Here is a 13,583-nt window from a genome sequence, read left to right on the forward strand (position 1 = left end):
CGAGTGGCCTACAATTGGGAGAGTATTTACTCACTGAACTGGTCAAAAAAAGGTCATGAACATTGTTTCCATTTTTGTCCAAGTTTCAAATTCCAAAGAATTCCAGCCAGCTTTAGTATATGTATAAAAGCAAACTGTTCATATTGTTTTGTACAATAAGGTCTTACTATTTTGCATCAGGCACTGGGGAAAAGTGATGCGAGTTAATGAGTGAGAAAACAAAAATCAAGAACAGTACATATTAAAATTATACTGTTTCCTGCCCCCCCCCCATCTCTTTTGTCAGAAGTAGTTTAAGTTATTTTATTTAGTAACGTAACTCACTGCATTCTAGTTGATTCCCTGATAAAAAAAATATGTAAAACCAGAGTTAAGGATGAGTACACATCAGTACTTTAAGAGTAAAACAAATTGTAGAGATGTTGAATTACCACAAAAACAAGCATTGCAAACCCAGGTATTTCAGAGTTAAGATTAACTGAAAAGAAATCTAGATATATTCAAGTATATAAATGCATAATTAAAGCACCCAATCCACCTTCACTCTACCTTGCAATGACTGGATGCAAGAACCACAGTTATGATTGGTGCACAATACTGATTGTAGTTACTGATTACAAGAAAACTGATTTTTTAAAAAGGTTTTTTTTTTCCTTCTTCCCACTCCCTCCACACACAGTAGAAAAATGGGAAAATTCAACTCAACCTTAGCCAAGGAACCAGGGGCGGCTCTAGAAATCGGGCTGCCCCAAGCAGTGCGGAGCGCTGCGCCGCCCTTCCCCGGTCCCGCGGCGGGTCCCCTCTTCCCGCGGCTCCGGTTGAGCTCCTGCCGGCATGCCTGCGGCAGGTCCACCGGAGCCCGGGACGAGCGGACCTGCCGCAGTCATGCGCGCGGAGCTCAACCGAGCCGCGGGAAGACGGGACCCGCCGCAGTCATGCCTGCGGCAGGTCCGCTTGTCCCGGGCTCCGGTGGACCTGCCGCAGGCATGCCGGCGGGAGCTCCACCGGAGCCAAATGCCGCCCCCCCGGGAAACGGCCGCCCCAAGCGCCTGCTTGGCGCGCTGGTGTCTAGAGCCACCCCTGCAAGGAACCAAGACTGGGGCTTCCATAATGGTTAATATTTAGTAAAATTAATTAAATCTAATCCCTCTTCTATTAAATCTCTGATGAGAAATGGGAAAGATTTGGGTTTTGAGAAAAACATTTGTGGATTAGCAAACAGAAAATTAGTGAAGTTCTTTTGTACATTTAAATATTTAATGTTAATCTGTAAATAGTTTTCCTTTTCTCTTAAGAATGTATCACTTCTAGGTTTCATGAAGTTGATGCACTACAATCATTAAAATAGGCAGCTATTCTTACAAAAAATAGATTCACATAGACCATTGTTGAGGAGCTGTTTCCCAGTTCCTTAAAGAAGTTTAACTTCAGGGTTAAATATCCTATGCTCCTCCTCTCCTTCCCCATTTAAGGTATTTTTTCATGTCAAACCTTTTCACCTACAAATTAAATAAAATATCTTTAAGATTTTTTATATAAAAATCTCTAACCCACCAATTCCCAAATTCAGAGAGAGGTCTTTAGATATTTGTGGCACTGCTGGTCAAATTGCTGTCCATGGACCACTGGTGGTCTACAGTGCAATGGTTACATGGGGCTGGCTCTTCTACTTATTTTCAGCTGCCAACACACATTAAAAAGGCAACTAGAATACATTAACTACTCTAATATTTTTTCCACATAAGTGATTCTTATTTGCCACAAGGATATGATCACAAATGGGAGAGGATAAATCCAGAAGGTAATCTGTGGGTTGCGCTATGAAAACATTTAAGAATAATTGTTTTATAAATTATGAAGATTGATAGGCATAAATCACCTACCTTTTTTGTTTAGTTTTGTGCCCCTGTCATATTGAAGACTTTCTACTTCGCTCTCTGTTGCTTCATCTTTTGTGGGAGGAGAATGGCCATTCTGAAGTGGGGCAGAAGGAGCACTGTGAGATCTTTGCTCTGGGCTCCTTGTTTTATCCCATGTGGGAGACAAAACTCTTTTCTGCGAGTGTTCTGGCTCAGTCTGAAGGTCTAAGTGGATCAATGACTGAACAAAATAATACAATTTTCTTATTAATCATAGCAGTGAAAAATTCTTTACTATATTTACAGAATTTTAGATTACTCTTATGGCATGGATAAACAGAGACAGAGCTGTAAAAATAGAGTAACAAATACACTGTAGCTTGTTCTTTCAGGCTTTTCTTTTCATGATTTCAAGTGTAAAATCTGATTCAACAAAATCAAACTTATTTTTTATCTTTTAGAACAGCACCTGAACCACAATCTAAATGAGTGGATTGTACCTGGGTATTTAAGCCTTCCTTTTGTAGGGTTACTGATACCCCAACAGTAGGAGCCATATCTAAGGCCAATGGTGGCAATTTTTGCTTGGCTCTATTTGGTGGAACAAGGTTGAAGGCCCCTTCAACTGCCACAGGGTGCTGATCAATCTCCACATTTCCTTTCTTCAGCAAGCCAGTTAGTGGTATTTCAGTGCTTCCAAGAGACTGGTCCCCACAGCAAAGATGGATCTATTGTAAAAAGAAGTGCTCAGAAAATAATTTTGATATATGCATTTACATCTCCCACTGCCAATATCTGAAACTGAACCTCTTTCTAAAAAGAAATGAAAAAAAGATGAGGAGTGAGATCCAGCCCCTCTCCAGTCTCTTTACACTGAATAAAGGGGCTGGAGTGGTGTAAATAGATCCTAAAATCTCTATCAATCTGGGTAAGGATTCTCTCAGAGCAGGCACTGTAGTATATAGACAAGATACACAATTATCTACACCACAGTGAGGTAGGCTATGTCTACAGTAGCAAGTGAAAGACAAAAAAACTTGTGTCGTTCAGAGGTGTTGTGGTTTTTTTTTTTTTTTTTTAAACACACACACACACACCCCCGAAAGACAAAAGGTTTGCCGATGGCAAGTGCCAGTGTGAATAGTGCTTTGTCAGCAGGAGTGCACTCCTGCTGACAACACTAACACTGCTCATTGGAGATGGAAATTTTTTGTCGGCAGGCGAACCAAACAAACAGCGGCTACAGTGCGCGCCTTTTAGAGGCATGGCTGTAGCAGCACAGCTGTGTTGCTAAAAGCTGCGTAGCATAGACATAACCATATGTAAAGGGAAAAAAGGTAAGTTATGTATCTGTATGCATCCACATATTTCAAGTATCATCCTAAGAATAAAGACTTTATGAACTACTAGGGGAAGTCTAAAACTGTACAGTTCATTAGAGAAAAGGTACAACAGGAAAAAACCCTCTATAAAATCAGCTCTACGCTTCACATTTAAACAACAAAAAAGGACAAAATGTGTTATGTTTGCCATATGACTTGCTCATCAACTGTCTCACTTAGGGCCCACTCCTACTCCCATTTGGGAATTTTTCTATTGACTTTAACAGGAGCATAATCAAGCTCTAAGAAGGGTTTATAAATATTACCCAATTAAACTCAAAAGATGACAAGATAAAAGATTAGCCAACAATATAATAATATTGATTTTGAAGTCTACTGCATTAAAGTTCTAGACTGGCAAGTTTAGATCTGAATTGAATTTTACCATAGGTGTGAAGAAACTATTTACCTGTATTTTTGGCTGTGCAGAAAAATAAACCTGAAGGACTTCAACAGTACTGCGTATTCGAACTGATGCTCTCTCTGGCTCAAAGTTTGGATTGATTAAATCAGTGAAGGGTTCATTTGTTACATCATTTCCCAGTAACGAATAGTAAAAGAAAAACTCAGGCTGTCGTTCTGGAAGTTTCATTGTACTAGGAATTAGCTAAGTGTGGGGAAGAAAAATCAATTTATTTTTACAAACAAATAATTACAGCTGCCTTCGAGCATCTGCTTAGAGTTATAAATACTGTAGCAAAAAAAACTGTCCCAAACTCCAGAAGACCAGACTAACCTAAACCCAGATTGCAAGAATGTTTTAAAATATCTGTATTCATGGACAGTCAGTCTTTCCATATTAATGGCCAGATTCTGCCACTTTTCCTCACACTGAGTGATACTTTACTTCAGATGCAATCCAAAAGACTTCAGTGGGACTACTTGTGGGGTAGCTTTAATTTGTATTAGGGCTGTCGATTAATCGCAGTTAACTCATGCGATTAGCTCAAAAAAAATAAATCACGATTAAACATATTTGTAATCACACTGTTAAACAATAGAATACCAATTGAAATTTATTAAATATTTTTGGATATTTTTCTACATTTTCAAATATATTGATTTAAATACAGATTACAAAGTGTACAGTACTCACTTTATATTATTTTTATTACAAATATTTGCATTGTAAAAACAAACAGTATTTTTCCGTTCACCTCATACAAGTACTGTAATGCAGTATCTTTACCGTGAAAGTACAACTTACAAATATAGATTTTTTTGTTACATAAGTGCAAAGTGACAACTCCACTCAGTCCTACTTCTCGTTCAGTCAATCAACGCAAGGTTTAAGAATCTGAAGTGCCTTCCAATATTTGAGAGGGATGAGGTGTGAAGCATGCTTTCAGAAGTCTTAAAAGAGCAACACTCCGATGCGGAAACTACAGAACCCAAACCACCAAAAAAAGAAAAATCAGCTTTCTGCTGGTGGCATCTGACTCAGATGATGAAAATGAACATGCGTTGGTCTGCACTGCTTTGGACTGTTATCGAGAAGAACCAGTCATCAGTATGGATGCGTGTCTTCTCTAATGGTAGTTGAAGCATGAAGGGACATATGAATCTTTAGCGCATCTGGCACGTAAATATCTTGCGATGCTGGCTACAATAATGCCGTGCAAATACCTCACTTTCTGGTGACATTGTAAATAAGAAGGCAGCAGTATTATCTCCTGTAAATGTAAACAAACTTGTTTGTGTAAGCAATTGGCTGAACAAGAAATAGGACTGAGTGGATTTGTAGGCTCTAAAGTTCTACATTGTTTTAGTTTTGAATTCAGGTTTGTTTTTTGTTTTGTTTGTTTTTTTAAAAACACACAATTCTACATTTGTAAGTTCAACTTTTGCGATAAAGAAATTGCACTACAGTACTTGTATTAGCTGATTGAAAAATGCTTTTTTTTTACAGTGCATATATTTAATTTTGATTACAAATATTAAGTGAACATTGTACACTTCATATTCTGTGTTATAATTGAAAATTAGTATATTTGAAAACGTAGAAAACATCCCAAAATATTTAAATAAATGGTGTTCTCTTATTTTTTTTTAAACAGAACAATTAAGCGCTTGACAGCCCTAATTTGGATTACACATTAGTGCCTAGAGGACTCAACTGAAATCAGGGCCCCAACACAATAGGAACTGTACAAACACATAGTAAGAGTCTAGATTCTCTGCACTTTGGAAACAAACAAAGGGAGGTCACAGAGACAGATGTGTAATGACTTGCCCAAAGTCAATGGTAGAGATGGAAATAGAACCCAGGTTGCCTGATTCCCATTTCAGTGCCCCAGCAACTAGATCATACTGTAGTACTAGGATTTTATAGTTGTATTTTGTATAATTTAGAATGAAAGAAAGAATAACAATGTAGCATGTATTGATGTGTGATATGATTTGACCATATTCTGCCAGCCACCCTTTCTGAAAGCAGAAAGGAATGGCCTCGTGTGCCATTGGTAAAGATGCATCTGCCAGAATCTTGTGTCTGAAGCTGATTTCAAGGCAGTAATAGACCTTTACTGTCACTGCTTTGTTGTAGGTTTAAAATCAGCATTTTGAAATAAGTAAAAGAATGCAATGATTATTTTCTCCTGCATTGCAATTTGATGTTCTTATTCAAATGTTCTCTGTAAATCAATCCTGTTTTGTGTGTGAATGAGGAACGTGTGTGTTAGAAGACAAGTGTGAAAGCCATCACCGGAGCAGATGTTCTAAGGAGGACAGACAAAAGCGCCAGAAGATTGCAACATGCCCTTATTGAGATGTCAAAGGAGGGCAGATTGATGACTCTAAAGATGAGGAAAGGACCTATCTACCAGGACAAGATAGCTGTGATCAAAACCAGCATGGGGTAATTCCCCAAGAGACTAATGAAGAAATAAAAAAAGAAGATGAACAACTTAAGAAAACAAGCACTTATCAAACGGCAATTGATTACAACATGACAGTGCAAAACTCATTGGTCCCAATGAAGGAAGATCACTATATAAACAGGATGCTTTGCCATTAAATTTTGGGTTTGTCCTCCCAAGACTTCCCCGGAGCATCATGTCGTGACTGACAGTAACTGGCTCCTCCCTGCCCGTGATCAACCTAGCCGGCCACTAGGTTGCTCCGGACTCTGGACTGGTAACTATACTATCGACTGGCGGGACAGTGTGTATGTGTGTGTGAGACTGAATGCATATGCTAATTGTTGTATCTTCAATAAATGCAGTGTGTTGCCTTTTCCCCTGAAAAAGATCCCGTGTGCTTCCTATAAATATAAGAATACCATTTTCAAACAAGGTACTCAATGTAAAAGTAGCAAAATCTGGTCCTATGATTCCAACCAGTTTCATTATAAAGCTCTAATTTTGTTTCCCTATGATTTTGGCATGGAAAATTGCCAAATTTACTCAAGGAAAAGAAGAATATTTCTGTAAGATATGAAGAAAGTTCAAATAACTTGAGCTACAGATCATTTAAACACTACACTGATTTGAAAGTATTACTTATGTTTAACAATTATTTGTGTCCTTGTAATTCAAAAAGCAGCTTGTTGTGAACGCTCCACCTTTTCCATTCGTTAAATCTCTCTAAATTTATTTATGTCTATATTTGAAGAAATAGGTTGTATTTAATTAAAGTTATTGTGTGGATAGTTTTGAGCCCAATTACTGTGTGAGAGAGAGCATGTTGTATTTTCTGGGCTGGTTGCATCTTAGAAAGAACTTAGGATGACCTAGGGTATTTCTATAGGAAACAGAGCTTCCTTAACCTCAAGTGGCAGAGATCTGTATTTTTGAAGATGAAGGACCAAAAGTTTTCAAGCTTCAGCTAAGTGTGTAACATTGTATTAGAGAGAAGTTCTCCACATTTAAACTTGCAACTACAGTTCCATGATTAAGTTGATCTGATTGCTTGTAATTCTAAATTTAATTACACAAAGAATTTTTTTTAAAAATCCAAACAACTTGGCAAGTTCCAAATAAAAAAAACCCAAAAACCACTTTTTTAGAAATCAGTTAAGGTTGCTAAGTGATGACAATGTACTTTTAATGTACCTATCTCACCACTAACAAACCCAAATGCTGAAGACAATAAATGAATGGTTTGACATCATAAATCTTACACTGTCCACATAAAATTATTCTTACCAAGTATAAAGTAAAGTAATGCATAATTTTTTCAAAATACAACTTTAAATCTAGCCCAAAATGAATACTATTCTTTCACCAGAAGATGATAAAGATTTAAAAGACAAGTCTTGTACCAGAATACAGGAAATGGGAAAACAATAGCCAAACCATTACTTTTTCACATACTATAAACGTTTTATTGGCATAATAGTCTTAAAGGTGAATAATCATCATTACCTGTTCCAACTGTGTGGCAAATGCTATAGTCACAGACAAAACAAAGTATTCTCTGCAATATTCTGCTGGCCCAATTTGATGATAGCCTTCTTCCTCATTCAGGACTGCTACAATATTTTTAAGATCTAGCCCAGAAAGCAGAGCAGGCACTTTAAGAGAAGATAATTGAATTTATATGGTTATGTCCTTCTACATCTCCAGATGTGTATTTCATCTGTTCTTAAATTAAAAAAATCATCAAAACAAACAAACACACACACACACACACACACAAACTGAAATCCTCCCTCCCCAAAATTACATCATGGAGCATCAGACTGATATCCACCTGGGCCACCAGCAGAGTTGGAACTTTTAGATCCATCACACAGACAATGATTGCTTGACCTAACAACATAACTAATAGCAGTATCAGACTGGCATCTTCTATGTGGGCCAGAACATTTTACCAGTGGGTTTCCCAGGCATTTGCTGACAGTAGAGGAACTAAGAGACTCGGGTGACTTGGGAATCCCAGGCTCTGGAGGGGAGTGTGCTCTAGCAGACACCAACTCACATGCCCATTCCCAGGCTAAGCATGATTCCTTCTGCTCTGTCTCCTCCAAATTATCCCTGTCTCTGCCCCATCACCTCGCTGTTCCTGGCTCCTCCTGACCACTCTCATTCCCTCACCTAGTTAGTCTGTCTCCACTCGAGACTTAGGAGATACCTGGTGGTGCCTATTAGTCTACAGGAAACAGGGAAGACCTTGAGTCTTCACAAACTTCGAAAACCTTTCACATATGCCCTCATTCCTCCTTCCAGGGAAGGGTGAAAATTTAGAGGAGTGAGTTAGGCTGAAGGGAGCCAACTCTGACTACAGGTTATTTAACATGATGAAATTTAACACAGCATTGAACTGTCTTGTTGTGACAGTTCTCAGGGCACCCTGGACTGACAGTCATCTTGTTACCCGTGCCTCCAGAAGAGGGAGTCTTCCCTGTGGTAGCTGAGGGTCAGCTCCCTTACACCACCATCCTTTCAGCTACTCAAGCACTTTGGTCTGGGTTATGCCAGCCCTAGCTTCGCCTTGCAGGTTAACAATAGGTGTCAACAGATTAACAATTCCTGAGTCCCTCTGAATCATTCCTCTGTGATATCCAGCCCCTGGGTACTTACAGAAATCCCAGATCCTCTGCACTCAAACATGCACCCCAGTTTTATCTTAAACCACTGCTCCTGTAAACCACAAGGAGCTTGTGAGCACTTATAATTGTGGAAGTGGAGAAAGGGACAAAGGGAATTTGAACATAGAGATCCCAGTGTCTAGGAATAGAGCAAGAGTCAGGCTACCAAAGTCAGGCTGACATGGACTCTAATAACGCGAGACTTGAAGGGCTAGGCGAGTAGAAAGCGAATGAGAACAGAATGTAAGATACGGTTTTGACCTTGTGTTAGCTAAGAATGGAACGTAGACTGTGGCAGAAATTAATGAGAAAAGTGAGATATCAGAAAGAAAAATGAATAACAAAATACATTTGTTGCTCATTATTGTATGTAATGAAAGGTATAAGAGCTTGCCTAATTGTTTACCTAATGGAGACCTGCCTTGGGAGGGGAACCCCTGCCCAAGAGAACTCTCCCGTGCATTTGCAATTGCTCGAAAATAAAGCTGCCTCTAGCTTGTTGCTTCAAACTCAGAGAACTTGTTTTTCTCCCACATAATAAAACAAAAGTAGTTTTCAAAAACAATAAAGATTGAACTAGAAATAATAAGTGGTGAAAACAAACTGTTACAATTAAAAAAAAAAAGAAAGCATGAACCTGGGTCTACACTTATCAATAGTTACCTTTCATATCTAAGAAAGTTGATTTTCTTCCCCTCCCGCCAAAATTCAGTCTGTTGCAGAACTGGCTGGTTTCTCTAGAACCAGGATCCAAACATTCATAAGGGGTTTCCTCAGTGAATGGATGCAGAGTGTCCTTCCCCATACTATATTATATTGAAAAGTTGTGGTTTCTATTCACAGATAGGACAAAACCCTGCCTAGCTGTAAAGTTTCTTTTTTTACCTCTTAGTGGTTTTGATTGTTTCTTGTTGCCTCTGCTGGTTTCCCATTCAAAAGTCTTAGACTATGTCTACACTGGCAATTGAAAGACAAAACTTTTGTCTTTCAGAGGTGTTAAAAAAAACAAAAATAAAAAAAAATCCTGAAAGGCAAACATTTTGCTGCGACAAGTGCCAGTGTGAACAGCGCATTGTTGGCAGGAGAGCACTCCTGCCAACAACCTGAACACCGCTCATTGTGGGAAGAAGCTTTTTGTTGGCAGGAGAGCCGACAAACAGCAGCTACGCTGCGCTACTTTTAATGGTACGGCTGTGGTGACCCTGCCGTGTCACTAAAGGCAGTGTATTGTAGATATAGCCTTTGTATTATGCAGGGCTAAACAACCTAGCCTTTCTACTGCATCACTGGCCAATCAAGGCAGAGTGACAACTCCCCCTTGCCCATATGGGTCATCACCAAGACACTGTCTCCTTGTGATAAATTTCTACTCCAAGTCTATCAAGCATACTTTCAGTACATTATTCCTTAAACATTACCCATACACATATTTCACAGTGATTATGACTCTTGACAAATTACAAGCATTTGGAGTTATATTACATGTTACTCTCTATAGATAAATTGGTAGTGTTTCAGATCTGGTGCAAGAAATATTTACAAAGAAAGAGGATCCTTTGCCAAGGGATCTGTGTGTCTCACTCATTTTGGAGCAGGAGAGCACCAGCTCTCTCCCATCTTAAACTAAACATTAATAACATTTTGCACCTTCTGCTTTAAAATCCATCCCTGTATCTGTATTTTATTTTCCTGCATGCCCTGATCAACTCTTACTCATGTTCTCTACTGCCTCCTTTCTGGACTACTTGATTTCAATACTTTATGATCTTAAGTACAAACTATCAAAACTACATTCTGTCAAGGAAATAAACAGCTTGTTTGTTTTTAAATGACACAAACCTCACAACCATCCTATTAAAATAAACAAACAAGTACAGACACTTTACTGGATCCTGATATGATTGGAAAGCCATTATAAAATAACCCTTGCACTCAGTGCTTACATTTATATGTACTATATGCACTGTAATAGGTTGTAAATATTTTATATAAAAATGCTATTAAAGTAAAATGCACTTGTGTCCCAAAACAATGATTTGCAATAAATTGTATGTTCTTCAGGGACATGAAACAAAACTTTTCTGAATAAAATTTAATTAAATTTGGATTATGCTACTAACCTTTCCCTTCTCTCGGAGGTGCTTCTTTTGCTTTAAAGCCATCCACCGGTGCTTTTGTATCAGTTTCCAACACTATACTTATCTGTATCTCAGATTTAAATTTAGTATATTTGTTGCTGAGCAAAGGATACCATTTTGGTGCCTGCAGAATAAATAAATAAAATAAAATAAATAAATAAAGTATGTTCCAAAAATAAGAACGCAGAGAATGGCAAAGGCATATAATGTGGTTACAGGATTAAATACATCTTTTGGCAGTTAGGCTGTAGGAGAGTTAAGATGTGCTTCAGTGTTTATTTTCAATATATCAGACTGATTCTCTGTCACGTTCTACCGTAATAGCTTTGGTTTTGTTATATCAAATTTCTTTGGTAGATTGATGTGGACCAAACCTCTCTGCCTAACAGTCTAGATGTCTAACAACAATGCCTTGATAGGCTGCTTCCCATGCACTTCCAAAGGCTAAGATGGAGCAAAAATAAAAAATTACAGCAAGATCAGAGAGGTTTACGGGACCCCATGGCAACATCTGAAACTGAACCTCTCCCTCCCCACCTGAGACCTGGGGGAGGGTGGCAGGGAGAAGAGGAGGCAGAGAGCGAGCTTGCCCCACACTCACCCTGCAGAGGCGCCTCCTGTCCCGCAAGACTGGGCATGGTTCCCTGCTCCAGGCAGTGACCTGGCACATGGGATCACTGCTCACTCAAATTTGGCCCAATGACCTTTCCATCATCACAGAGGAGTGGCTGGGCCAAATCAAAGTGGCACTGTAACCCTGTGTGCCAGATCAATACTAGGTGCTCACTTCCACAGGTTTGGGAGCCCTCTTAAGCGGGGGCTGGGGGTAAACTGCTGTTTTTGCACATGCCCCATCCCAGGCATCCCTGAGCAAGGTTTACTCAAAAGTGCCTGCCATTCACCTAAAAAGGAAAAAATAAAGCAAAAGGCTGGTGTTTGGCAGTTTTTAGGAGCTATTTTTTTTTAACATTTTTCTATCTCTGTCCCTCTTTTTCTTCTCTAAGGTAGGCTAAACTGTGGCTTAATGACTGCAGCAGAGGGAGCGAAGTCTATTCCCAGTTTTGCCCTAATTCCCTTCATAACCTTGTGCAACTCATTACCTCTCTTTGTATATTAGTTTACCTATCTGTATAATAGATTGCACCCTAACTCACAGGTGTTTTGTGAGACTGATAAGCCCGGTCTTGATACACAAAGAGGGTGTGTTTTTTTAATCCAATTAGCTTAACATAACTGAAAAACTGAATCAAGACATAGACTGACATATCTGAAGCTATATTAGCTGGCCATATTTTAGGCTAGACTCCTAGAGGAAAAAAACTGCACATATTCCTTCCAGTGCCTGGGCATAGTCAACAAGATAACAGACTAAAACCACCATAGAATCTTTAATCAGAATAGAGAAAAAAAATCTTGTTTTTCTAAGATCTCATCTGACAGACCCTCCTCACATGGTAAAACTGTATGGAACGCAAGCTTTCTCAACCCTGCTAAAATGGGAACCTATGGCTCTAGGGAATCCAGGCTATCATATGACCAGCCATGGTGTAGTTTATACACAGAGTTTAAGTCCGGTAAGGACCATTAGATCATCTAACCTGATGACCTGTTTATCACAGGCATTAAAATTTCATTGTATTGAGCACTATATTTTACATTTGGCTAAAGCATAATTTCCAAAAATGCATCCAGGACTGATTTGAAGATATCAAGAGATGGAAAATCTGCTACTTCCCTTGGTAGTTTGTTCCAGTTTCACACTGTTAAAAGTATACTTATTCTGTCAGTGTTACTGTATTGGTCCCAGGATAGTAGAGAGACCAGGTGGGTGACATAACATCTTTTGTTGGATCAACTTCTGTTGCTGAGAGAGACATGCTTTTACAGAGATCTTCTTCAAGGCAACCCTGAAGCTGTCTCTCTCAGCAACAGAAATAGCCAACAAAGAGATCATGTTTTCACCCCTCAGCCATAAGGCTGCATCACCCACCTTGTCTACCTTATTTCTAGTTAAAACTTACTGGCTTCAGCTTGTTGCACATTTGTCCTTTAGTACTCAGTATTTTCTCCCTGGGAAAGGTACTTAAATGTTGTAATCAAGTCACCTCTCAATCATGATTTTGATAAACTAAACAGATTCAGCTCTCAGTCATTTTAATCATTCTTTGAGTGTTTTTCCATGTACTATTATTTCATTGTCATGATCCGAGGGCTTTTTATTTTTTTAAGAATGGAAATTTGGTTGTTTCATCAAATAAGAACCAACTACTCAATCACAGACAAAAAATAAAAATTCAATACTAGTCTGATTATTAGACACAGCTTACAAATACATCAATAATTCTCTGTATTTCATATGAAATTTAATATTGCAATTCTCAAAATCTTTAAAATTCAGGAAGGCAAAAGAAACTTCACACATGTTTAACTTGGCCATATCACAGTAATCTCCAATGACCAATTTAAGGGTCAGATGCATTTTACATTTCATTATGTTAATAAAATGTATACAAAATATTTGTATTTGTTCTTCACACATGCTATTAAAATCTTTTTTGAAAAGGTTTTGAACCTCATCATGCTCTGATGAGTCAACATTCCTTCAAATAGGATTTTCCTTTTAAGAACTACTTCAGTACCTACAAAAATGGAAAATGTAGTACTGTCAAATTGT

At 38.5% G+C, this 13,583-nt stretch overlaps 1 protein-coding gene across 4 annotated transcripts in view; it reads right to left on the reverse strand.

The window, feature by feature from the left end:
* CEP120 (centrosomal protein 120) overlaps window positions 1-13,583 on the reverse strand; it is an 81,330-nt gene that overhangs the window by 48,065 nt on the left and 19,682 nt on the right. For all 4 annotated transcript variants that reach the window (XM_039544934.1, XM_039544935.1, XM_039544936.1 and 1 more), the window contains exons 4-8: window positions 10,892-11,033; window positions 7,606-7,754; window positions 3,651-3,848; window positions 2,360-2,587; window positions 1,884-2,100 (exon numbers count right to left, since the gene is read on the reverse strand). In XM_039544934.1, the coding sequence (XP_039400868.1) occupies window positions 1,884-2,100; window positions 2,360-2,587; window positions 3,651-3,848; window positions 7,606-7,754; window positions 10,892-11,033 (934 nt within the window). The remainder of the gene's footprint in view (window positions 1-1,883; window positions 2,101-2,359; window positions 2,588-3,650; window positions 3,849-7,605; window positions 7,755-10,891; window positions 11,034-13,583) is intronic.

Source organism: Mauremys reevesii, linkage group 6, assembly GCF_016161935.1.
Source record: "Mauremys reevesii isolate NIE-2019 linkage group 6, ASM1616193v1, whole genome shotgun sequence".
NCBI classification, from domain to species: Eukaryota; Metazoa; Chordata; order Testudines; family Geoemydidae; genus Mauremys; species Mauremys reevesii.